The following is a 27,103-nucleotide window of genomic DNA, read 5'->3' as shown; positions in this document are numbered from 1 at the left end:
TTATTTAGCGTTTCTCCATTTACAGCCCCGCGCGGCCGACGCTCCTTGCAGGGCAGGAGCAGCTGCCGGGTGACGCCGTTTTCCACCCGCCGCCCCTCAGCACCCGTTTCCCCAGGGATTGCTCCCGGTTTCCTCACGGGAAGGACCCGCTTGGGTGTCCTCACCCTGCTTTAGCTGACACCCACCACGGGGACGGTTCAAGGCAGAGGTAAAGCAGAGCAGTTTCACTGGAGCTTATCCTGCTTGGGCACATTCCCACGGAGAGCACCGGATTCTGGAGCTTTCCTCCCTAAAAGAAACGTTGCAGCTCAAAGAACACAGCAAAGAGTTCGCAGCTGAGGACCTGCAGCATGTGGTTTGCAGGCGACAAGACAAACATTTTTACTTTTTTTCTCAATTTCGTATTTATTCTCCACTCAGACACTCCCTCAGAGCTGACAAAACGATTAATACCTCGGCCAGGCGAGGCTGCGTCCTAAAGTGACATGGCACGGGCCAGCTTTTGAGGAAAGAGTAATAAAAAGCAATAGGACAGTGACAGGACCTGAACGGACGCGTATTTGTCAGCTGCTCTATTACTCTCTCAGTGTAGGGCACATCGGGCCTGTAGTTTGGTCACTCGGATTTTCATGGAAAGGTGGTTGAAAGCAAATGTCCCTCATGCTGGAGAGGGGACAAGGCACACGAGTGTTCTAATGACGGCCTGAAAAGGGAATTGATCCAGCTGGTGCAGCCCTGGTGCAGCTGGGGGTTTTCCCAGCCACCACCGACACTGTGGATGTCCGTACGCCGGAGCAGAACGGCTGGCATGGGGACATCAGCACGGGGGAATCAGCCCTGCACCTTGAAAATTCATATGGTAGATGGTCACTGCAAGAGATCTGTGCGAGGTAAGAGTGGGAGGAAGCAAAGCAAGGTCATTCTGGTGGAAATGCAGAGGGATTTAGTTCCAAACGAAGGTGAAGGCTGAGGGGGACCGCAGAGCCAGGCCCATGCCCAGGCCCTCTGCTATGGGAGGTGCTGGATTCACGTGTTTCCAGGAGAGCAGCTACTGGTTAGGGCTCTCCAGAGGCCTTTTTGCAGTGACTTGCTCCTCCCTCCTCCTTCAGGCATGCTGTACCTTGAAGAGGCTGTGTATGTACATAAAAAGGTAACATTTTCGTGCAATCCCAAACAAACATGTTTAAAGAAACGAGTGTTGCAGCCCCGGAGGTTTGCACCATGCATCATCAAGCAGGATGTGTTCTGCAACACAGAGCCCTCCAGGTTTCTTAGCTGAGCTTCCCGGGATGCCTCATGGCCATCCCAGGGGGAATTTTGCTAGAAGGTGGTGTGATCTCCACTGCTTCATCGTGAGGACAGGAGCCAAACGCTGACCATGTACTGGAAAGGACGGCACATTGACTCCCATGTACACTGACCTACATTAAAATATTATTGATTCACACTTCTGTGTAAGCGAAATCAAATCTCCAGCTGCAAGCTCGCAGCCCTTATTTAGTGGCCAACACATAGCAAAGTATCCACACCTCTCGCCACCGCTCAGCAAAGGTTTCAGCATCTTCTGCTCACCACTGCAGGTCCTTAAAAGATGTCTGGGGTGGATGGATTTCTTCTCTTTGGCTGCTCAGTCGACCCCACGCTGCATAATCCCCATCAGGATGAAGAGAGGAAAATTGTGGCTCACTTGGATGAGATTGCATCTGTTCCCCCATCACAGTCACGGGGCATCGAGGATTTGTGATTCCTCAGACTGTCAGAAGCTGGAGAGGTGGCTGAGGGCTGCAAGATGCATCTTCAATAATGCTGCTGCAAGAGGAATGTGGCAAAGAGCAGCTCTGGCCCTGCTGTTTGTGCCAGACGCTGCAGCTTGCAGCTGAGTTTGCTCAGCGACCGTGCTGGGAAGCAGAGTCTTCTCCTAAGTGCAGAGAGGGTTAATTCCCTGGTTGGCTTCTCCTCGCTTCCACAGCCTCCCCTTGCAGGGACTCTGAGCTATGTGAAGAGCCACTGCTGAGACCAAACAGGGGGACAACGGGGACCACGGGGCTCCCTCTGGACCTGGGCCAGGCCCAGCTCTGCTCTCTTGCTCGCCCTGCCCTGCCTCAGCGCAGGCTGCAACTGGAACCTGCTCCCGCTGCAAAATCCCCTTTTTGGGGATGGCTGGGGCTAAGGTCCGGCAAACATCGTGCTTGCAAAGAGCCTAACAAAGCGGAGCAGAAGGGAGAGCTTTGAAAAACTCTCAACAAAGCAGCACTGTGCAGAAATGAGCAGCTCTCCGTTGGCTGGCGGCCCCCGAGGGCGGCTCCGTGTGGCCAGCTGCACGTTAATTAATGCCTGATTAGCTTGTGCTCCGCGTTCTCCCCGGGCTGCAGGAAAGTGACGGAGATGGGAGGGATTTCAGCACCACCAAAAGCGTGTCGAGGACTTGCCTTGCATTTCGCTAGCATTTCCTGACTGATGAGTGAATGCAGAGACCAAGAAATGGGGCATTTGTATCTCAGCAGGCAAGTTTCATACAGAATCAGCCATTACAGGAGCTGAATTTGAAGCGAGCCTGCCTGATTGTAGGGGTAATCCTCACAGCCAAACTTGCTCCTGGCGTGGCTTTGGGAAGGGGCTGGCATAAGTTTTGCATGGCAAATTCCTACACGTGCAGCAGCATATCAGACACTGAGCACTCTCTAGGAAAGCTCTGCTGGAACCAGGGGAAGTTTTGGGGAGCTGCAGCTTCCCCAGCTCCAGCAAGCTACAGCCCGTGCAGGCTGGGAGTCAGCTGCTTGTTTAGCCTTACAGATAGAACTTGCCCAAATGCAAAATCCTCCTTGATTTTATGCTTCTGCTCAACACCATTTCTCATGCTCTCCTGCAAAGGCCAAAGAAATGACATGATCTGATGCTGCAAACACACACTTACGCTGCATTTCAATCCATGGGCATAATGCCAGGGCTCTCCTTGGCAGTCCAAAGGATTCTGAATATCTTGCTTAACTCTTCTCTTGTTTCTGCTGCCGAAGGGCCTGTAGAAAGATCTCCTTCACTTGGTCCATTGTGTCTTGGTACAGTTTGAAGTCTTCCTCCTTCATTCTCACAGCAGTTTCCAAAGCAGCTTTCAGAGCTTCATTCTCATCCAGCTGGATCACAAGCCTGTGAGGAAACAAAAGGAAACTTTCATGTGAGCTGTGGAGCTTCAAACAAATGAAAACAGTGATTCTGCTCCAGAGAAGAAACACTGAAACATATGCTCTCTGCTAGTCGTGTGACAGGCATGAGAGAGAGCAGGCACAAAAACACTTGTTCCTTTTCTCTTTGAGACAGAGAATATTAGAAGGTAAAGACCCTTTTCAGACCTGCTTTGCTAGAGATGAAGATTTTAATTTCATTAATAAGCTTGCTATCAACAGTTAAAAAAAAGAAAAGGTGTCTTTTTCTGCAAGTGCTTAACACATCTGGTGTATATATTATTTGAATAATTATTAGGAAGTTTGTGTAAGAGTGACATGGATAAAGAACAGCTCACAGACATCCTGTGATTTCTACCGAGTTGCTGTGTTCCATCATCTGAGGATCTGGTAATATCACTGTTAGGAGGACAAGGGTGAGTTTCTGTTGAGTTTCTGAAGATGACAGTGTCACTGCACGGAGGAGGGCAAGGCTACCTTGTGCTCAGCTCTTGAATCTGTGATTCCAGAGGCAGCTTGGAGAGCTGGGCTGCAGAAAGCTCCTTATCGCTCACGCTCCAGGTGACTCTAGGCTGACTCGTGGATTGACCTGTAGATTTAATCAAAAATGGAAGTTTTAATAAAACAAAAAAGTGATCTTTTCACTGCTGGCACAGCAACTAAATCTCAGAAAGTGACGGATAAGTACTAAGAAGTTTGTCAAATTTTTCACATATCCATGAATATATTGTAAATATATAGGAGTCAGCATTCTCTTAATCTCCTCTCAGCAAAAGTAAAACATTATGTGTTTACATTTCATGGCTAAACACTTAAATTAAAGTGTTTATCTACTTAAGAATGGAAAAAAAAATCAAAAATATTAAAGTGGCCAAAACAATAAATGATCGAAATGGTTGAATGGCATTATTTTGATCTTTACCTTGTCATTGTATTTCATTTAAGCTGGTGACAACTGTTGCTTTTTGAACGACTGTGACAATATTTGTGTGGCACACACTGGAACAGCTTGTGTGAAACACTTTGTGATCCTCAGCATAAACACAGTATAGGTTCAACTCAGGAAAGCGTGTATAAATGCAATTAAAATTAAGCTTTCTAAATCAGGAATACTTTCCTAATTAAGAGTCTGTCAAAAGAGAAAGATCTTAGTTTCTGACCCTCACTACTGGGTTTGGAGAAGAAATAGTTACACTGCATAACCAAGAAGATGCCTTTATCTTGAGGTTGTATTTTACAGGATTGAGGAAAACCTGCTGTTAATTATCTATATTATCTTTGGATTTCTCTGGAAATCAGAATTTTCTTTGGAAATGAGAAATTTGGGTAAGACCAAAAAAAAATCCCAAGCAAAAACTACACTTAAAACACAAGTAGATTGTTTCTAGCTGCTCAGCATCCCTATCTATTTCCGTTCAACTGAAGAGACTAGAAACATTAGACTAGTAATTAGATCAGCTCTCTCCAATTTTGTCCTTTCAGAAAGAAAAGGGAACATTATGTAAATTAGTGGGTTCTCTAGTCTCTATTACACACTCAAGTTTTTCATCTCTTATTTCCTCAACTATCTGGCATGAAAGCATTTAGATAACGTACAGGCTCTGCTAAAAAGGTAAATTACAGCCTTGCAGACTGGCTTCTTGTGCAGATTCCAGGGTGTTCTGCCAAGTCAGTAGGTGCTGCTGCCTTTTTCAAAGAAGGGCATGGGGATGTTTGTCTTACTAGTCTTGGTGTTAATCCTTACTTCATTTTCTTTAATTGTTAGGTAGACAAAGATAAGGAACTGAATGTTTAGTAAGGGGGAACCTGTGACGCTGGAGTGCTGTGCAGGCTGTGTTTACAGCTTGCTTCCTCCAAGCACAAAATGCCAGTTTTTTAGGGGGGATCCACCAAACCATTACTGCAGCCCAGCCTGACCACAACGGAAAATGTACCTGTAGGATAACACAACACTTTAAGCTATTGAGTTCTTATAAATAATAATGATAAAAAAACAGTTAAATCCTCCTCTAGAAGACAGGTTCTGAGTTCTTCTGCACAACTTTTTCTGTATTTTATGGGCAGGAGTAATTTTCCAGCGTGAGCGGCACCATACAAGACATCTCATCGTCAAACAAGTGCACTAGGATGGGAGAAGCACAGAAAGCTTAAGCAGCACTTGCTATCACTGTCCAGCGTTGTCTCTTGGCATTTAAAGCCTTTCTATTTTATAAAAATATATATAAAAAGAGAAATCACTGTAAAAATTTCTTTAAGGATATGTGGCATTTTATTGGTTTAGATATTTTATAGAATCAGAGTCCTTAAGCAATAAAAAGATCTGATCAGGGAAATAAAATTTTACACCTTGCCATGAATTCTTCTTTAACTAGGCTAGCAAGGCTTTCATATTTATAGCAGGAGATTATCATGTTCATGGGATAATAAATTATGCCAGATCTAATTACTTCGTCATGAGCAACAGTTCATCATGGGCACTGACAGGACTTAAATTGGGATGCGTCCTTTAATCCTGCTCTTAACCTTCAGAGGAAGCCCTCAGGCAGAAGAGGGACACAGCAACAGGCTGCTGTGCACAGAGCAGCACCGAGCTCTTCCTCTAGAACCTCATCCCATGAAAACATCGTGTGGGAAAAGCCCTGGTGCCACTTAAATCCGTGGCAAAGGTCCTTGAATTATATGGGGCCAGGATTGCACCTTCTGTATCGGTCCACTGCTCTGAGCAGCTCTGAATCACAGTGTGTGAGGCCAAGAAAATGAGAATCCAGATATCCCTGATATCCTTGGAGATGGCCTGGGGACACTCTCCTTGCTCAGAGCTCCACCTCACCTGCCTTGCTCCTCGGGGGAGGTTTCTGGGCACCCGTGTTCTTCCCTGGATCCGTTTTTAGTTTTTCAAGCTGCTGCTCCAACGTGACACAGCGACGCCGCTCTTCCTGAAGCTTCTTCTCAGCTTCCAGAACTTTATCACTGGTTTCCTCCACCCTGATACACAAAAAACGAACAAACAAACAAAAAAACAGTAGTTCAACCTCTTCATGTCATGACTGTGAGGAGCCCAGTACGAATCAGGCTTAGTACTGAGTTCTGCTTCTTGCTGCACAGTTCTCCAAAGAGGGAACAGAAGAATTTTCCCTGTATCCAAAGGCAGAAATCCCAGTGCAATCCTTCCAGAGGACATCCTCCAAATTTGGATGCAAAACAGAATTAACTAATGAGTAGAGTTATAAATAATTGGTCCATTAATGGAGGTTGCTTAGATCCCTTAGCACTGGCTGCTTGGGTAAATCTCCCACTCATGAGAAGCTGCAAATAGTTGAGGGGAGATCATTAATTAGAGGAATAATAAATTGCATTTTTTAAACACATTGGGGAAATCTAGACGGGAAGTAGTTTATAAAAACACTATTTAGCATTTAGCTGTTCTGCATCGCTTATCTGAAAGCACAAAAAGAAGCTGAATATTGTTTTTAACAAACCTGGCCAACAGAAACTACCATGGAGGAAGCTGAGTGGAAGAGAAAATAATGAGCAACCCTGGAATTTCATAGGGAAGAGCAAACTTCTCTGTTTACTCCACATAACAGCTTTGACAATTAACTATAAAAATTCGCTGTGCACCCACAAATGTAGCCAACAGTGCATCTTGTTTGGGGTAGTGCCCAATACCAAATGATTTAAAGGAATTTAAAGTTAGAGAGAATCCTGAACTGACTCCTGTATCCAATGAATCCTGAACTGACTCACTGTCTTTGAAATAAAAGATTTTTCTTCTTGACCCCAAGGGTGATAGCTGCTTCCTCCCTGAATCAAGAGATTTGATTAGTCTTGTTTCCCTCCTAGCTAACATAAGTGAAAAATAATTCAATTATAATAAAGTTACACCACTGTCTTTCAAATCTAGCTACAGGCAAGACGCTGGCACCCTGTGCAGTGAGTTGCCAGGCTGGTGACGTGCTATGTGAACACTTATTTCTCTTCAGTGGTTCTGAATTCACTAAACTTGCATTTGAGCAGGTGGTCCCCTACCATCCACATTAGGATAACTGGGCATTTCTTATGAAAGAACTGGTCATTTCTTATGAAAACTTCTGTCAATACGAGTGACTTCCACTGGAATATTCCTCTGGCTTCTTCTCCTTTCCCCAGGGAACTGATCCTACAAACCACCTGCTATGGTGTATTCTTCTGAAAGGCTTCTGCTCTGCAGGAACTGATTGCAAAAAGCAAATCCTAAATTCTGGCAGCTGTTACAGGCTCTTGCTGTAGAGGAATCCATACAGCCACTTCCAGTGAACTTCCCTGGACTTAAACATCATATATATCCCTTGAGTTTTGGTTGCCCTATGCTCCAACAGAGAAAGAAAGGGGAGAAAGGCCTGACTTTTTAACACATATTTGTGTTGAGATATGACTGGGTAGTATATTATCCTGAGGTATTCCAAGAATTGTTGAACACAGCCTCACAAAACTTACTTTACCCGAAGGAGCTCTTGATAAATGGTAATGATGGTGTTGCTGAATCATCAGTTTATGGTACATTTTATCCTTAACTGTGCATTTCACTGACTCTGTGTTCTTCATTATCCCACATTCACTATGACCCAATTCAGCAGTCACTCACATCTCTGTCCTTACCTAATTGCATAGCTCTATTAAAGGCACATGGAGTTACATGAATAGAATTTCCCACTTGTGTATTTCCATGATTTAGCCCTTAAAAGCAACAGGGGACAATACCTTTCCAAGGATTATAAAGAAATTTATTTCTCTGACTGTGATCAGTTGTATAGAACAAAAAACAGACAAATGAGAAACAGCAACTGACATAAAATAAAGCAAGTTGGATGTATTGACTTCAAAAGCATAGCGACAAAAAGCATCTTCCTAGAAGCTTGAATACAGATTTAGGAATCAAATAATGCAGATTCTGTAACTGGGAAAAAAATCAGTAGCTAAAAGGGGTCTAAAGAGAGAAGACTTTGCTTACTTTGTCCTCCTTAAACATAGCTGGGTTTCAACATTGTATTAAATTGAATTGAATAATGGAAAAAAAAATCACTGCTCTACATCAGTTAAATGAGAAGAAATTAATTGAAACAAAAAAAGGGATACAATGAAACTTGTAAGAATGCGAAAAGCTTCTGTAAGAGAAGTCAGACTATAATGAGAATTACAGAATTTACTACTGATGAGTAATGTTGCTGCCTAAATAATACCACATGTACATAAATACACCACTTGTAGATGCACAGAGGTGTGGCAGGCTTGCAGATGACTCCATTTTTTGCCCTTTGTTCTAGAAGGATAAAAAAAATCATAGAATCACAGAATGCTGAAGGTTGGAAAGGACCTCTAGAGGTCATCTAGTCCAACCCCCCTGCACACGCAGGGTCACCTAGAGCACGTGGCACAGGACTGCGTCCAAGCGGGTTTGGAAGATCTCCAGAGAAGGAGACTCCACAACCTCTCTGGGCAGCCTGTTCCAGTGCTCTGGCACCCTCACTGTCAAGAAATTTTTCCTTAAGTTCCTGTGGAACTTTTGGTGCTTCAGTTTGTGGCCATTACCTCTAGTTCTGTCGGTGGCCACCGCTGAAAAGAAGCCAGCCCCATCCTCCTCACTGCCTCCCTTGAGGTACTTATAGACACTGATTAGATCCCCTCTCAGCCTTCTCTTCTCCAGGCTGAACAGGCCCAGCTCCCTCAGCCTCTCCTCACAGGGCAATCAACTCTGTGAAACTGAGCAGAATTTTTGTAAAGCTCCTATTTAAAGGAGTCCCAAACGGCAGCGCAGGGCGCGCGGGTCACACGTGTGTCTGCCCAGCAGCTCCTTAATTCCAGCATCCCGCCAGGGATGTGGGACCGACCTTTTGTGCAGCACGGAGACCAGCCCCAGCAGCCTGTCCCGCTCCACCTGGGCGGCCTGGCGCAGCGCCCGCTGCTCCGTGAGCTGCTCCGTGAGCTGCGCGTGCAGCTCCTTCCCCTCCGGGCTGCCCGTCCCAGCGAGCCTAGAGGAGCAAAGCAAAAGGAAAATGTGTCTCGTGCCACAGCGGAGGGAGAGGAAACAAAGGGAGGTTTGAGAAACGGAGCAAAATGTGCTTGTCCCAAGGCCCGGTGAGGCTGCAGAGCCAAGCTCACTGCCTGCCCCCGGCACCAGCCCCTCATACTGCGCTATGTGGGGAACACAGAGGAGGAAATGAAGCAAAAGGAAGGGCCTTTCCCTTGCAGCTCTGCACCTCCTTCCCACCACCCCTGAAAAGCACCTTTCACTGCGGGTCAGTTCACAAATGCTGACTCTGCTTCTGCTGCTGCTGCCAAAGCCAGAGGCGCCGGCATGTGCGTTCTCCAAAGTGCTGCACTAAGCTATTCAGTAGCAGGATATTGATTTTCCCTAACTAAAAGGCTTCGGGCAGCATCAGTACGATGATCATTCTCTTATCTAACAAGGTGATGAACAAAATGGGGCAGTTCTTCCGTGTATCCCATCACTGCGGACTTTGCTCATTCCTCCCCCTATCTCTCTGCACAGGAATATTCAGGAATAGCTCCTTTGGGGCAAACATAAAAACACACAGAAATATGGAGGGGCAGGAGTGAGAAAGGAGAAATAGGAGTTATGAGGGCATAAAAATAGTAATAAACTGAAGCAATTAAGAGAGCAAAAAGGCAATAGAGCCCGTGTCTACACCCATTGGCACTATCAGATAGGAAAGATGGGGAAAGAACCTGTCAGGGATAGGAGCAAGGCAGGGCTAAGGGCTGCCAGCAGCGTGCAGAGCCTGGCAGGAGATATTTCATGTTTATGAGGGACGTTATATCCATACCTTCCAGGTGTGGTGTGATTACAGCAGAGGGAAGGCTTGGTAGCTGGCGACTCCACAAGGGTATGGCCCATCTTGGACACGGTGCTAGGAGGAAAAGAGCTTTGTTAGGCACTGGGCTCTGCACAGGGCAGCTCTCCAGGAGCTCCTGTGATTTTCCAGCATTTGTGTTTATTGCTGCTTGACAGCAGACAGACTCTTAGTGCCACCTAAATACCTATCACATGCACAACAGCTTAGCTTGCTCTCGGACTCCAAAACGTGCTGCAAAAGCACCTTGTGTCTCCAGCAGAGTCTGCCCGATCGATGTTTGATCTTTGCGCTTCCAGGGATGTTTTTCCAGCCCTTGAGAGCAGCATTCTGGAGCTCCAGGTGTTAACACGTGGCTGGAAGAGCAGCCACGAAGTGACTCGTGAGCAGGGGCAGCTCTTGATGCTGCTTCGTTCAAGCTGCTCACACAAAGAACCACCCCACCAGACACTGCTGCTCCCTTTGCCCATCCCTTTCCCCCTCCCTTTCCCCATCCATCCTAGATGCTGGATGTGACACTACAGCCCACAGTGACCAGCACAACTCCCTGTGCTGCTGTGAGGGAGGCTGCACGGTGCAAGTTTTCACACCAGCTGCAGCCAGGCAGGGATTTTTGATTCCAAACGCCTCTTAAAATACACTTTATCTAATATATTCATCCAGATAATTGCATTTTGTTTAATTCTTTTACTGTGTGAAGACCCTCAGGAAGATTTGTCAGGCATTTACTATGGAAAGAGAGCTCAGCTGATAACACCAGTGTTTCTTCAAGTCTGGATGAGTTTTATGCCTAGTGATACATATGCCTGGGACATAAAATCCTGGTCTTTGATTTCAGAACTTGAACTCAGTTGCCTAAAGGCAAGTCCCTGTAGATTAAGCCCAAGTTTCTTTGTCTCAAAGCTGCAGCCAACAGGGGATATAAGCCTTAATATTACAGAACAGGCATAGCTGCCTTCTGGTCAATCCATCCCAAACCCAAGTTGAGGCTGGTAATGACAAAAGTGGCCCAATCTAAAAATGCAGATTTTCATTTTGACATCTCCAAGGGGTGGGTTGCTCCTATTTATAGCATATTCCATTTAATCTTTCCCAAAAGGAAAAGATGATCCACTAAAGTAGAACGAGATAGAGGGTTCATCAGCATATTAAAGTTAATGCAGCCAGCTCTGCTGACCAAATTATTAATGGCTCTGGCAATGCTCAGACTCATTCATTTGCCCATCTGAAACACCAGCTATTTTCATGACAGAGCCATGTGCTCCAGCAGTAATTTCTGCATTGCAACTTCTACAAAGCCACTTGCCAGCCCAGATTTTCTCCGTGCCCTCTTACCTACCAGCAGCAGAAATCTGAAGTTATCAGGAACAGTAAAATGGGATAAAATACAGATTTTGCCCCTGTCACACAGCTTCTGAACAGTGTGAAGCCCACACAGGGCACTATGTTCACAACAGCCACTGCCAATTACCTTTCCACTATTACAGCAAAACCCTTCCATAGACACTAAGATCATCCCTAGCATATCCCACGAAAACAAAATTATTAGCAGCTTGTACAAATCAGATCTGCAGGCTGGAAATAAAATGGGAATGTGCATTTTCAAGGGCAGAAAACACTTGGAATATATATATTTTTAATTTTATAGTAACGTTCTTAGGAATATACCTGCCATTTTCCAGGCCAAGCTCCATGTTGAAAGTGAACTGGTAAGGGAGTTTTTAAAAGGTTGTGTAAGAGAAATTAGTTGCAATTTGATCTTTGTGAAAATTCCCTCTTTCCTCCTAACATGAGTCTCAAGACCACATCCTCGTTTAGAGGATGAACATTTTAGCAATGAAAAGAGCATTTTTTTCTTCTAGGAAGAGATATAATTTCCACTGGTGTCTCTGGTCCCTTTACACAGCCAGAGTGTCCCACAGTAGCATGATTTTAAACAAAAATCAGAGCTATGAACGTTTTTAAGATTAATGTAAATTAATAGTCCTTAGTGAGGCTTGAAAAAGTGTATGCATGAAGAACAACTAACGTGGCCATTAACCCAACAACATTTCTGCACGGAAATCCCACTTGAAACATCTTTATTGATTTAAATAATGCACCAGTGATTTAGTGCTTACCTCAAACAGTTTTGCATTAACTTTCCACTCTGCTTTCAGAAGCTTGCTCATTAGAAGCCCTGTTTCTCATAATAAGACAAGAACCAAAGGCACTTAAGCTGACCACATAAACCTCATCCGAGCTGGAGAAAGAATTAGCTGCACCAAAATCAGGCTGAATGCAGTGATGTCTGCAAGTCCACATATCTTACTCTGTCCCAGGACAAATGTGCAAGAAGGAAGATTTCTATACTGCAAACAGCACAGCATTTGCAAACTGTGCTTGCAGTTTCATACAACTGCCTGGGAAAATGATGCTTCCGAGCAATGTTATTTTAAACATTGACATTTGGGTCTTCTTACCGAGCAGATCCAGTCCTTCCAGCCTGATCACTGCCTGATGCCAGGGTCCTGAGCAGAGTAAAACTGGTATCTTCTGCGTGCTCAAAGGGTGATAAACCAGCGACTCCTGAGCTGTCTCCTTGATGGGCAGATTTATTCTGTTAATGTTGGATTGATTATGTCAATGTCTGTTCATGGAAGGTATTAATGGACTTAGCTCAAAGGAGCAGAGTTGCGTTGTTACCTGATCAGCTGCTTAGGGCTATTGCTACATGTACATCACAACTTTTGATTTACAGGACTTTCTCAGAAGCTTTTCTTTAATTTCTATCCCTTGCAAGATGGAAACAAAGCCACAAAGAAAAGCACAAACCAGTAAAAAGTGCATTTTCATATGAAGTTACAGGGGCACACAGCGTGGCTAGAAAACCCACAGCACTGCCATTGCCAGCAGTGTTACTTTATTCTCCTTCCCTACATTTTATCTTTTAAAAGATAAAAAGGTAAAGATAAGGGTTCAGCTCTACAGTCCCACTACTGACAGATCCACAATCTCACCATCACCCCTATGAGGAGAAGTGACTTGGAGCTCACTTGGAGCTGAATCACAGGACAAAAAAAAAGATCGGTATAACAGCAAAGGTCAAAAAATAAAAGCCCCAAAGGCTGCTTAAGGCATAATTTTCCATTTCTCCCATTTCTTCTTATATCATTGACAGTTGGATGCCTAAATACAAAATCTGGCTGTAAGTAAGCAGGAGCCTTTGGCAGGTTTGCAGAGTAACTCTCAGTCCCTACGCCTGTGCTCCAAGGACAGCATCATCTCGCATCTGTCAGCTTGTAGCAGCAGACCATAAAGGTGGGAAACATTTTTAATACACTGGTCCATAAGGAGCCGATCTTGCTGACTCTTTTAGAGAGGAATTTTTGGAAGGGCTTTACAGGTGGGAGAAGGGAGTAGCTTTTAGAGGTCTCCCTGCTCCCATAGTAGGATGCAGCAGGTTCCAGGGCAGCCTGGCAATGTTGGTCTTGGCTGTGCTTGCCTGCTTGCTGCAAGTAGCAGCCAAAAACACTAAAAACTGAGGAGAACCTTCTGCAGTCCAGCCCCGATGTCAGCCACATGGCATAGTCTTGGCATAGAGCCACATGTTGAGGCAACTACCCCTGTGTCTTCTGCAGCTTAAAAGGCTTGAGGGAAAAAATAAGTACAAATGGGAAAGAAACTCTGAGTTACAAGAACTCCTTTATCATTCCAACAGAATTCCTCTACCTGCAGTGTGAGCTGCCCAATCTCTTCTTCCAGTTCTTTAACCTTCGCCTCTCGTTCAGCCACCATCTGCTTGAGCTGCTCTATAAGGCAGTTTTGTTTCTGAGCCTCGCTGTTCAAGTGCTGCCCTAGCATCTGCTGGGACTCCTTATTCTTCTCATCCTGTTGGCTCAGGTGCATCAAAATCTCCTGCATTTGCTTCTGCTGGCTCTGAAAAAAAAAATTAGAAACAATGAATGGTATGTTCACTTTTGTAGCCAGGGGTTAAGAATACACAGGTACTCCATACCCCTTAAGACAAACACATATTTATGAACGCTAGGACAATCCTCCGCCCTGTCAAAGCCATTTTTCCTGGTCTAAGCAAACTGATGTCTCTAGTGCTACTCCACACCCTGGTGCTGTTCTGCAGCCTCTGCTCCATCTGATATCAAGTGCAGAAGGTTTTAGCTGGCCATAAAAGCGCTGGCTCACGGTTTGATTCATCAGCCCTGTATATTCCAGGGCTGCCTGTGTCACTATGTCACAAAATGATGCCACGTTTCATCAGTTACAGGAAGTGCTGATCTGCAGGGCCTGGGACCAGGGACAGCAGTCAGACTGTACCAGCAAGGCGTCGATGAGCTCGTCGTCGTGTTTGCCCTTCTCCAGCAGGGTTACGATCTGTCCCTTCAGGGTTTTCACTTCGCTGCACAGCACTTTGTTCCTGGCTTTTGATGCATCAAGTTTCTTTTTCACCTCCTCATGATCTTTTTGGAGAGCATCATATTCCCCAGAGAGTTTCTGCAGCAATGCAAACACAGCATAAGAAACGACAGCTACAGCTTGTCACCCAGCCCTATGTGCTCTGGCGAGTTCAAGGGATCACATATTGCCTGGTAGAATCCAAACCAGGGAAATGGCATCCCATATTCCCTTCCTCAGTAGGAACTAGACACACTATTCACCACCTGCTTGTCAGCATCAGAAGAGATCTGTCTGCTTAAGAATAAAAGTGAATTATGTTGATCCAGTACACGGATGGAAGCAAATTCTAATTTTGTGTAAAAAGCTAATTCACTGTGTTCCTGATCTTCCATTCACCTCATAATTCACGTGAATATTCTTCTGATAAACTTTTTCCATGGGGAAACTCTCTTTCTTACAGATACACAGTGGCCATATCCTCACTGCCTGCTAGGAACCGTTGTCTCTCAAGCCATGTTTTGGCCCAAATTAAATAGGCCAGGGAATCTGCTAGAGATTTAGTATGGGTAAGTACAAGGAAACTTATCACGAGTGGAGCCTGCAACACAAATTGAGAAGTGAAGCTATGCAGATTTACAGCTATCAAGGAAAATCTCCCTTGTGCTGTGTGCCTGTGGCTATAAATCTTCTCTTTCATTCTCAGTGCCAAGAGTGAAAGGTCTGTATCACCCATTGCTCGCTCTGTTGCATGGTTAAGCTGTGACGAGAAAAGCAGCAACTAATCAACCTCTGGGCAAGTGCCAAGTGGCCTTTATGGAACTGAATGTAGGAAAGGAGCACAGGAAAATGAGCTTTGCTAACATGAATGTATATAGTTGGCTCAATGCTTTCTGTGGATCCTTTCCAGCTCTGGGGTTACAACGTGCACCACCAGTGACAGCCCCTCTCAAACCCTGAGCACCGGATGCCTGTTTGTATTTTGTAACAACCGCACATGACAGATGGAGGATAAGACCCAATGCCTCCTAGAAAGGTTATTTGGGATGAATGCAAAATGTCCAAGTTATTACCACTACATATTCCACGTAGGAGTCTGTTAAGTCACAGGTTTTACCTCCAAGGCTTCTTTCTTCTCTTTTTCCAAGCTGCGGATCTTCAGCAAGTTCTTCTCTTGGACTGACAACCTCCTTGGGTCAGTAAGTGCCACCAGTTCATCATCCATTTCGGTTGCTGACGTTTTGCTTTTGTTTTGACACAGACGACTCTCCAGTTCTCGAACCTAGGGGACAACATGACGACTCAAGACACTGCTCCAGCATTAAAGTACACACAAAGGGAGCTCTGTGTGTAGCATCTTGCCATTTACTTCTTGACATTACCATGGTTAACTAACACAGCGTCTGTTCTTTCACACTAAAATTTGTTAGCTGCTAGCAAACATACAGGTGCATAGGGCATCCAAGGCACCTGCCCTGGCAGGGGACAGGACACAAGAGCTACAGGAGACCCAGGACACATGGGAGACCCACATGGAAGATCCCATGTGGGAGCTTCCCAGCACAAAGCATCTCCAATGGCACGAGACACACGTGTAGGTAACAGAATTGCACTCTAAGATTATACTCACATTCTCTCCTGCATATTTAAGCGTCTTGATTTTTAGAAGGATCACTAGTCACGACGTCCACAACATCTATGGCACAAGGCATAGTGTGAACTTTAAGTGCTCAGGGCTGTTTTAGACGCCATGGGATACTGGGGACATCTGACACACATGGCACAGAACCTACAGGGCATCCATGTCCTTCCGAAGCAATAACCAGAGGTCAGTGGGATACACATCTCGTGCCAGCTGATGTAGCGCAGGGCACACGTGGGGAGCTGAACACAGTCCCTAAATCTGAGCTGTTCACTACAGACTTCTTTTATAGTCAGTGAAGGGAAGTGGGCACTGCTAAAGCAGTTTTCTGCCTTGTTCTGGGGAGTCTTGCAAGCTGACCTTGTTCTGTCACCAGTGACTGTACTGACTTGATTTCCATTGACTGTGGAAAAAGGGAAACTTTGACAGCACAGCAGACTTCAGTACAGTACCTAAAAACTTCAGGGGAATGCCAGGCAGGGATCCTAACGGAAGGAAAATGTATTTTCTTCGTGGGAAAGCAGAGGTTAGCAATTTCAATCAATCAGAGTGCAAAAATCACAGTTCATTGAAACACATTTCAACAGCAGAATAACAGGACTCTTACATACCAAACTACTTGAAAGGAGTATTACTGGGCTATGTCTTATAAGCAGGAATAGATGCTAAGAATTATTTAATGAAGAATTAACAGGATGTTTACTGCAAATTGAAGTAAATATATGTACTTAGAGAGAGTAGCCTGGCACCCACCTCACACAGCACCATGCAAGGTCTTAACTCACCTTGCCTTGGAGAACTAGAATTTGCTGGGCTCGTCCACGCCAGCTGCCAGAATTGGTCAGGAGACTCTGAATATTCACATCTTCACCAACTTCATTTGCTAACAGCTACAAGGAAGGGTTTAACATTAACAACAAAGCTAAAGCACACGTGGGACAATGCAAGAAAACCTCTTTTTAAGAGTAAATAAAAAACCCTGTATCTGTATACATAGCCTTTAACGACTGTAGCTGATATCCAGTAACCCATGCGATGTAAGCTGTTTCAGATCATTATTAGACATTAATAATGGTTGGAAGGGGTGGGCTAACATGAATCGTTTCACTCAATGAAATGGGTATGAAAATATTTCAGTATTTTGAAGTTCAATCACTATTCTGTGTAGCTTTTAAAAGGAATCATAAAAAAAGTTTTAGCTATCGTTTTGGCAAACACAAATCCATAATTTGCTGCCTGCCTTTAGAGAGCATCAAGCTGTACTATCTAGCAATATAGCAAGATGTCAAACCACTACTCATGTAAAAAGAGGGTTTCAAATTCATCACCAATGGTCACTAAGCATTGGTGACAGTTTTCAATATAGGCCAGTATTTTTGGATACCAGGAATACACAGCCAGAACTAAACAGGAAGAGTAGAGATACAAATTAGGGTACTTCCTTGTAATCAGGCACAGAGCCAGCCTCTTGCACACTTGTGAAGCAGACACATTAAGGAGAGCTAAAGTTAGTATGAAGAGCATTTGAATTATTTATAAAAAGGTCAGCAGCAGTTCTATTTTTAGGACCATATTCTCTAATCCGCATTGCAGGTCTCATGCAAAGTGATGAAACTAAAGCAAGCAGAGTGCAGAGGAAAGCATTAAAATCCATCACGAATCGAAGAGGAAAAGGTTACTCGGGATGTCAATCAAGCAAACTGTTTAAATGTGCTTTACTTCAAGAAGGGTCTCAAATCCTATTGACTTCAATGGGACATTTAAAGTAAATACATAATTAAGAGTTTTTGCAAAGAGGAATGGATTGAATGTACTCTTCAAGTCAATGACAGGCCTGTTTTGCTGGACTGTGACTTTTGAACCTTAAAGAATCTGTGTTTTATCACAGCAGTAGAAAGAATGGAAATATTCATCCACTTACGAATGAAGAACATGAATTCTCTATCCTATGTATACATTTTTCAATGCAACCATTAGTCTCATGTCTTCTGTTTCCTCTATAAAAATCCACTAGAACCAAAGGAAAAGAAGCCACCCCTGGCTTTAACGAGAGTTTCTCCTGCACATGATTGTAGCCACAGATTGCATCTTGGAGCAGTACCTTTTGAGTCATCTTCAGTTCTTGTTTTGTGGCTTGGAGCTGATTACGATACTCCATCACTTTAAAATTAGCTGCAGTTAGTTTTTCTTGCAACGCCTTCACCTCTGGACTTTCAGCCTTTGAAGAGAAGGATGGATTCGGTAAGGACAGAATCCTCAGTGAAAAACTGAAGTGACTAAGAAAAAGGTGAACATACAGCGATGAGGAAAATTAGGCCTCTAGGATCTGTGGATACAGAATGGAAAGGTGCATGGACATTAAAGGAGATACAGAGACCTCTCAGCAAAGGCAATTTCAGACTGAAATGCAGCTCCTCAAAACACAGAAGATCAGATTTAACTCTTGCTCTTCGGACTAAGTGTAATACTTTCACAGCAGAGCCCTGGATCCTGGTAGATTGGTCATGCTCCCTGCACAGCAGTGAACACGAATGATCCTCTCCACTTCCAGAGAAACCCCAAACGCTTTGACAAACGCTCAGACAGAGGAATCTGGTGGCCTGCTCTGCATTCCCAAGGCAGCAGATGGCAGAGTTGGGAACAGGATCTAGAACTGTCTGAACTGCAGCCTCTGATCTTGAACTTAGCTTCTAAATCAGCCAGGCTTTCACAGTCACTGTTACCACTTAGTGATGGAAAGCACAGATTCACCAGGATCCCTGAATCTTTTTTAAGATTCATGCAAATGTATTCCCTATTTCTGGAGGTACGATGGAATTAGAGCCATTTGGTTACAAAACTTATGACAGTGATTCATCCTTTTAACGAAGAAAGAGATTGCACAATAAGAGACAGTCAGCATCACTGTCATTCTTTCTTCTATATGATTACAATTCATACCAAGTTTTCTTCTATCATCTTCAGAGTAGACTGTTTGATTCCTGAGTCACCACCACCAAGAGAATGGATTTTTCCCATGGCTGCCTGTAGCTGGAAAAAAAAATGCACTGTAGGTAAAGTATGCATAAAGAAACATCTCAAATGAAGGTTAATTAGCAAAAAAAAAGCATAACAGCAGTTTGGATGTGGATGTTTATTAACACTAGCAGAAAAAAAGATTTCATTTCCCCTTGCTTTTCAAATGCAGTCAGAGGAAGCTGTTTCATTTTTTTCCAGAGATTTATCCCAAGAAAGGTTATGTTATTTTGCTGTAGAAGAACTTCAGTGGAAATGTTTGTGATTTGCTGAGATGGTATTGGTTATAGTTATGAAGCCTGGATACTTCTGGGGGATTTTCTCATCTGAGATTCATAAAACAGGTATTTATACTTATAAATATAGATCATGCACAGGAGAGATGGGCACATGCGATCTAGATGCTGGATGACAGTTTATTCACTTTACAATAAAAATCACAGGCAAATAACTATCCACAAAAGACATTTAAATGACTATCTAATGTCCTGTAGCTGGGATTTAGTAAACGATATTAAGGTTCTGTTTCTTAGCTGGGATAAATCTAACGTAACATTTATGAACCTGCAAGTCCTATGTCATATCTGACAGCCTCATGTGGATGTTTGGGAGGTGAACTGATATCTCTAATAGCACCTATATATGGGCAACCAAATTGCACTTCAGCAGTCTTTAATTTTTTCTACAATCAGTGGAGAAAGATGGGTCCCTCTAGATCCAATGGAGAGTAAGGTGGTTGCTTGACAGAGGTGAATCTGTGATAGCAGGGGCTTCACATGATGTTTCATCTCTATCTCAGGTTACTTCATTTGTTTTTGATTTTGATGGTGTTAGTGTCCAGGAAACACTGGGACAATCCTAGTATTTATATCTCTGCTTTGATCAACAACAACTGTCAGTTGCTTTGAGCATGACTTACTTCCCTGGAATGGCTATGCCCTCTTTTTTTTCCTGCCAATATCTGGCATTATTTTAAGTTTCTGTTTGAACTGGTCATTACGTTTCTGCCGCAGAGGATTGTTACCAAGTTGATTTTTCTTGAAATTATTCATAGATAGCTGCCCTATTTGTGCGACTTCAGCACGTCCTCAGCCACACGCGACGTCCCTGTCAGCTGTTCAACAAGGCCCCTTTGATGAGAATGCTTTGGATTTATGCAGTTCTCAAACATTTCATCTACTACTTCCTTATCTTTCGGGTAACCAGGGTACAATCCTGATCGATCCATGATTCACGAAAATAAGTGACTGTAAAAGACTGAGTCAAAATGCATTTGTCAGCATCATAAAATCTATTGATATATTGAAATGAGCTCTTCTAAGTGGGCAAAGTGCAGAAAAAAAAATATTAAAGTGATACAAAGGTTCACCAGAGTTGTGTAAGGATGAGCAGTCCTAGCCAATGGCCAAATTATACACTCATATCAGGGTGTCGAGTTTGCATTTCAGCAGTTATCTGAATAAAATCAATCCTGCCAAAGCACATATTAAAAAAAAAAACCCTACTAAAGCATGAAAATTAATCTGCCTCAGTGCAATTTTGCCATCTTAAGTGGCATAGTTTGTTACTGTTGTGGTTCCATAAGTATCTGTGCCAAAAAAATCAGATTTTATTAAGTGGAGGAATAAAACTCAGAACAATTCATGATGAGGACTAGTAAGGTGGGGATGTAAGGCATCATGGTATGAAATTTGTCCTGCTCATTAAAAAAAAATCTGAAAATATCATTGCCATACTGAAAAGCCTCTGTGCTTCATGTGCAAGGGAAAAAACTTGGATTCCATAAATCTTTGGCTCATTATAATTTACTGATCGCTTTCCTTAGTTCCTCCTTTCAAGCTGGAACACCTAAGATGCACATCCCTCCCTCCTAGCACAGACAGGAATGACAAAACCTCAGAGCAAACATGGATGCAGAAGCAAATTCAGACTGGAACAACCGTCGAACCCACAGTTTCTCAAACTTCTCTACCCCAAAAGTTGGATTTCTATATTCTAACACAGTAGAAGAGAACAACAAAAAAGGTCTCACTTCTCGCTCCAGCTCTTTGACTCTGTTATTCAGTTGCTTCACTTTGGCCTTTTCACTCTCAGTCTCAGCCGTTATCTCCCGATTCTTTTTGGCCAATTCAACTATTTTAGTGGCTGCAATATCCCCAGCTATACCAGATGTCCCTGAAAAGTAAATAAAAAAGCAAAGGATAGATTTTACAGGCTCTGTAATGTCTTCTTATTCAGAGGAGATGATGTTTTGTTCTTCTGGCCAGTGCACAGCACACTTCTGTTGTCTTAATTCATTAGTCCCAGAGCTGTGCCAAGCACTTACATGAAAAGCTAAGGGAAAAGAGGCATCAGTGATTCCAGTTGGATTCCAGCTTGGTGCACTGACTCAGCACTGCAGCTGGGAAAGCCAAATTTCACCCTTTAGCATGTCAGAAGGCCATGAAATCTGCAGTAGCAACGTTACTATGCAGAAAGGCAGAAGTGTTTTCTGCCCATCGCTGCAAAGGACTGTTAGGAATAGGTTTTTGTGGCACATTAGTGAAAAATGTGCTATTTTGTGCTGGTTACTTATTGCTGGAGGAGCCACTGAAGAGAAACTTTTCTAGATCTCCGTCCTAAAAGTTAGACATTATTTTAGTTAGGTTGATGATGAAGTTTGGGAAATTTCATTGTGCCTATTTATACGTTCTTTACAATTACACAAGGAGTCTTCCTGCACTACTGTGCTCTTTTAAACAGACTCTCATTCAACTCCTCATCAGAGAGGGTTTCAATAGTGTCATAGGTAAAGTGGGACTTATTGTCTGCCCCTTGGCTTTTTTCACATCACACTGTGAAAAAAACATTCTTATGTAAGTGTACAATCAATGTAACTGCACAAAACATCCAAGGACACCTCTAGTTCTCAAGGAATACCAGCTTGCAACAAGAGAACTTGGAAGTAGACACGAGGATGGAACTAGGCTGTTGCTCTTCTCTTTAACCCTTTCACTCTCCTTCAGTTCTCCCAGGAAATGGCTACTAAGGACAACAGTAAGTACTAAACAAAAACAGGCTGGTGCTTCCATGTGAGGGTCTTGCACACATTTAATTAAAGCTTCTAATTCCCCGAAGAGTGGGTGAGGTTTTGCCACAGTGCAGATAAGGAACAGAGGCAGGGAGCAAACTGGCACAAGCCAGAAACCAAGTCAGGTAAATAAGCTAAAACAGCACTTCTGTCTCCTTGTCCTGGATCCAGAAACAATCTGTCATCTCTCCCAAATGCAAACTAGAGCTAATGATACAGAATGAAGGTGTAATGTATGCATTATTTAGTTATGCTTGTGGGTATTGCTCCCCCTTCTCTGCTAGCCCAGCCATCAGTGCTGTCCTGAACAACAGTGGCACCCAGTGGAAGAGGCTCAGGCTGCACCGCTCCCTTTTCAGAGGACGTGCCAGGCACTTTAAAAGCTGGACATGGACTTTGTTTTCAGCCAGCTCCTGCATGTGCCCTATTCAGGCATTCCAACAAAAGGGGCCTGAAAAGGCAGAGTGGAGTAGGCTGCAATGCTGCCCATCAGCACTAACAGAGTTTTCTCAAAAGTGACTTCCATGACAGTAATTTTTTGACAGTAATTTTAAGTTCAGAAAAGATCTGTGAGGAACACAGACCACTGTGAACCCCAAAGGAGCACAATGTTTCTTTTAGTGGACCTGCAATTATCAGTAATAACATTTTGAGCCTTAGGTCCTCTCCTATGTGACAATTTCAGAGATGCTTTAGTCCTTCCAATAACTCCCTTTCTATGATGGGGAGTATCTGGATTTTGCAGCTCATAAAGCGGAGTGTAAGACATAGATCTTTGAGCACATGTGCCATTCCACATGTAAAGGCCATCATGTCAAATCAAATCACAGTGAGGAACTTCCCACTGCCAATAAAGCAACAAGATTCCTGCAAAAAGGAAACAGGAATCTTCAGAGAACTGTCAATGCCAAACAGGGCAGCTTAGGGTCCTGCAAGTTTAGGTAGCAACTCTGAGTGTCGACTAAGTGAATACTTGGATGTCTGAGTATTTTCAAAGTTCAGATCCAAGTGATTTCAGTAGTATGAAAAATCAGGATGAGCTCAACAACGAGTCTCAGAGGACAATTCTTTCTCAGGCCAGAGATGAATTTGCTTCCTCCTATCAGCAGCTAATTCAGGAAGGGAGAATGGAAGCAACAACAACACGACTGAAATATTTTTTAGTATAATGAGTACTCCAGTCATGTTGTCTTTTTTTTTTTATGAAGCAGGTAAGGACCAGTCACATCAGTATTTCATTGCAGAAGTTTTGCACTATGAGCCCGTTGTCCTAGCTCTATTGTCACCAGCATTAAGCAAACACTGGAAATAACATAATGTGAATACAGTTATTGTGTTTACCCGACAGAGCCAGTTTGTCCTCCTGGATTTTTTTCTGGAGTTGCTTTATTTCAAAATCTTTCTCTCTCACCAACTTGTACAGTCTCCCATTCTCATCTCTGACTTCTCGAAGCTGATCCTGGAGTTGCTCGTTCTCAGCCTCAAGCAACCTGATAAAAGACAAGACATAAAGGCAAATATCGCTGTCAGCTTCTTTCTTCGGAAATTCTGCACTTCCTTGTGTTGTTGGGGGGAAACATCACAGAACAAGTATCTTTTCAGGGCTCCTGAGGTTACTGAACAGCCTCATCTCAGTCACTCTTACTGGTTTGGTTCTACAGGGGAAACCAGGCAGGCTCAGCTTTAGCATTTGACATTCACACTTTACTTTCTACACTTACCAAAGCCAGTACAAGCTCCCATTCCTTTTCCAAATATAGCCTTAAACTCCTTGAATGGAATCCTCACTATAAACTACAAAAGCTACTACTGAGGTTTTCTCTTTGAAAAATGAATGTTTCATGGCAATTCACGAAAGACCAATTTCTTGCGTCCTCGTGTGATTTTCTTGGATTCCCACCAGGATGGGCTGACGTCAATTTGTATTGTTAATGTTACTTTTTGGAAATCATTTAGAAACAATGAACAGCAGAAAGCCCCCTGAAAGGGAGGAAACGGCCTTGCTTCTGTTCTTCAGTACATTTAGTAACATTTAAGGTTTTCATCTCTCTAAGGCATCCAGATAATGAGAAACTTTAACCTCTTTGCTGCCCTTACAGCAAAAGGGACAACTCCTCCAAACATAAAATCCAGGATTAAAGGCCTGAGGGGCTCGATTCGGTTGCTGACACACAAATTTTTACTTAGGATGGCCCAGGGTATCTGAGCTGCCTACATGCAGGATCCTTGGGAAAACTTCTGGGACCCAGGTAAGGAGCCCAGAGCCTCTTGGACACCACTAGCCACCCAATTTGTGGGCAAGTGGATTGAGCCTGAGAATTACTGACATGATCTAATTTTGAACATACCATTTAGCCAATTTCATACTGTGAAAGCAAGATTTTTTGCTCCAAGTGGACTTTAGCTTCTCAAGACACACGCTGTAAACGCATTTCAGAATAAATGACAGTGCTAGAAAAAAAACAGCTAGCAAACTCGATGTACAAGACACTTCACAATCCATAATTAAGCAATGCATTTCTGTTTCAAAGCCACAAATCAAAGGGAGATCAAAGGCAGCTTTTTGCAAAGATGACGACCACAGAAAGCAGCAATCTGGGCAGAGAAAAGACAAAATTAAGTTACTCCCCCATGTACCACTCATGGAAGCAGGCAACAACACTGTGCAGATTTAATTAGGGCACAATCATGAGCATTAAATCATTTTTGATAGTTATGGAATTAAAAAGAATAAAAGTTCTGTGTTCTTAGCACATCTGATCAACGATGTCTACTTCAGAGCTGGCTTCCAGAACTTGACGAACGTTACTGTTATTGGGATGGATGGAAATCCCAGCTGCACACAGCTGGAGTCTCTTCTCCATCACATCATGTCATGCTACTTTACATGTTACAAAGGCAGAAAGTGGCCCAGCTCTGGAAACCCAACCAAAAGGAACAGGCAGTAGAAAACTAACCTTTTTTCACTCTTGTTCAAGAAATTAAAGCCAGGCAAAGCCTGTAAGCGAGGCCAGTGATTGAAATTCAGGCAAGTACCTTTCTCAGCTCTGGGTGTCCACGTGATGGGGAGAATCATTTAATCTTGAAGTGCACCAAACAACCAGAGAAGGTAAGAGTTACAGAAAGAACAAAATTGAGGACAGAAAGGTCAGCTAACCACTTCCCTAAACAAAATTTCTGAGGATGATGGAAGGAAGAAAGGAAGGAAGGAAGGAACAACAAATTCCCAAAGCTCAGAAGAAGGAGACTTCTGAGATGGGAAATGTTTTTAAAGTGCTTTTATAAACAAACATGACATGCAAAAATCACTGTCACTGCAAAACAAACGGAGCCCTGTTATTCTGGAACAAACTCTAATTTGCAGTCATGGGAACACTGTAAAACAGTATCAGTACATGACAGTGAACCCCTTCCAGAAGCAGCTCGGTCTGCCTGGATGAGAGACTCATACCACTCTTTTGCTGACCGCAGGTATTTCACAAGGAAGCAAAGGATGTCAGAGGCAGAGGATGATCCAGATGAATCAGCACTCTCTTACTCCTACCATAAATCTCACTGAAAATGAAGTAAGAGCACCCTGAATTAATCACACCTTCAAGCTGAGCAGGGAGTAGCCTCTCCTAACACAGCCCCTCCTTCCTGCTCCTGTACCACGGTTTATCACCCCATCGTGGTGACAAGGAAACAGTCTGTGGGGGTAAAGCTATAAACTGGATCACTGGAGTGACTTGGGCTACAAATCCCCTTGCCTCAGAAAGTGCATCCAGGTTCCAGCACGGCCCCACGACATCTCTCAGCATCACTGCAAAGGGGGAGACCAGGAAGCAGCAGCAGGAGTTTCTCAAGCTGGTTTCATTCCTGAAAAGCAGTAAAACTTGCCCAACACTGCAGACGCTCTTGGGATGCCTCCAACCTCAGACCTGTTCCAGTTTGTATTTATACTTATTAATTGGGTCAGAGGGACTGGCGGGGTCCTAGGAGGGAGATGAAAGAGCTGAGGCCCGAGTTCAACTTCATGGAGCAGAAATTTGAATTATGCACAGAGCTCCAAAAGCAAGATTGAGAGAGACCCGCTCCAGATATATCCAGTGTCCTCACAGCTAAGGTACTGCTCGCAATGGAAGGGATCCAAACCCCTGTCCTCAGAGAAATTTAAACCCTTACCTTGTATAACCCCGTTAAATGCCTTCACTGCCAGGCAACTCTATCCACCAGACCCTTCTGTGGAGTCTTTTGACCTGATAACTCGGGTCAGGCTGCCTGACAGGGCACAGGAACACTTCTGCTGGCACCCTTAGCCATGTGATGCTTTGAGCAGATCTTTCAATGGAAACTTGTCAGGAAACTTGGCAGGAAATCATGTACAAATCCAGGCACTCACCACCAGTTCAGCAGATATCAGCAATTCTGGGTGACAGGGCTTGTTCAGATAGTACCTGGCTGCCCAGGGCACATCTCCCTCAGAGCCCCTGTCTTTCAGTTCCCCATAAAGGTAAAAAGCACATGGCAGTGGGTAAATATATTAAGACAGTGAGATTTTCCTTATGGCAACAGAAGCCCAGTACACAGCTGCAGACACCAAGTGCCCTATGGACTCAATGTGAATTTCCTAGGATCAGATGCAAAACATGTTTTTTTTGACTTCCTAAAGGAAGTCAAAGCAGTGCTGCTACATCTTTACCTTTTGTTGACATCATCATTTTCAGGATGCCCGATTTCAAGCAGATTTAGGTTATCCTGGCTGCCGAAAGCCCCTGCTGTGTCACCATTACTGCCCTTCTGGCCATTCTGCTTCTCCTTCTTCCTCGCCATCAGATTTCGCAGCCTCCTTTGCTGGTGCTCCTGGAGGGCCTTAAACTGGCTTTGAAAACGCTCGTTCACGCCGACTTCCGAGGCCATGGCTTGCTGGGAGCGTAAGGAGAAGGGAAGAGGAAGCAGCAGGGATCCACCTCGC

The 27,103-nt window shown here is 43.8% G+C and overlaps 1 protein-coding gene across 1 annotated transcript; it reads right to left on the bottom strand.

Annotated features, from left to right (window-relative positions):
* Nucleotides 1-2,811: 2,811 nt before the first annotated feature.
* CCDC13 (coiled-coil domain containing 13) lies at nt 2,812-27,103 on the bottom strand. Its single transcript, XM_088534752.1, has 15 exons — nt 26,831-27,103; nt 23,491-23,639; nt 21,112-21,254; nt 19,005-19,094; nt 18,166-18,282; nt 16,850-16,954; nt 15,540-15,704; nt 14,345-14,521; nt 13,742-13,948; nt 12,493-12,629; nt 10,004-10,087; nt 9,047-9,187; nt 6,010-6,164; nt 3,657-3,768; nt 2,812-3,144 (listed from the first exon to the last, which is right to left on the bottom strand). The coding sequence occupies exons 1-15, from the start codon at nt 27,046-27,048 to the stop codon at nt 2,985-2,987; spliced, it is 2,160 nt and encodes a 719-aa protein (XP_088390878.1). The 5' UTR covers nt 27,049-27,103; the 3' UTR covers nt 2,812-2,984.

The sequence above is a fragment of the Tinamus guttatus genome, unplaced genomic scaffold (assembly GCF_059628265.1).
Source record: "Tinamus guttatus ecotype Peru unplaced genomic scaffold, ASM5962826v1 Tinamus_guttatus_pri_ptg000599l, whole genome shotgun sequence".
Lineage (NCBI taxonomy): Eukaryota > Metazoa > Chordata > Aves > Tinamiformes > Tinamidae > Tinamus > Tinamus guttatus.
Note: the sequence above shows the minus strand (reverse complement) of the source record. Positions and strands in the feature narration are given on the sequence as shown.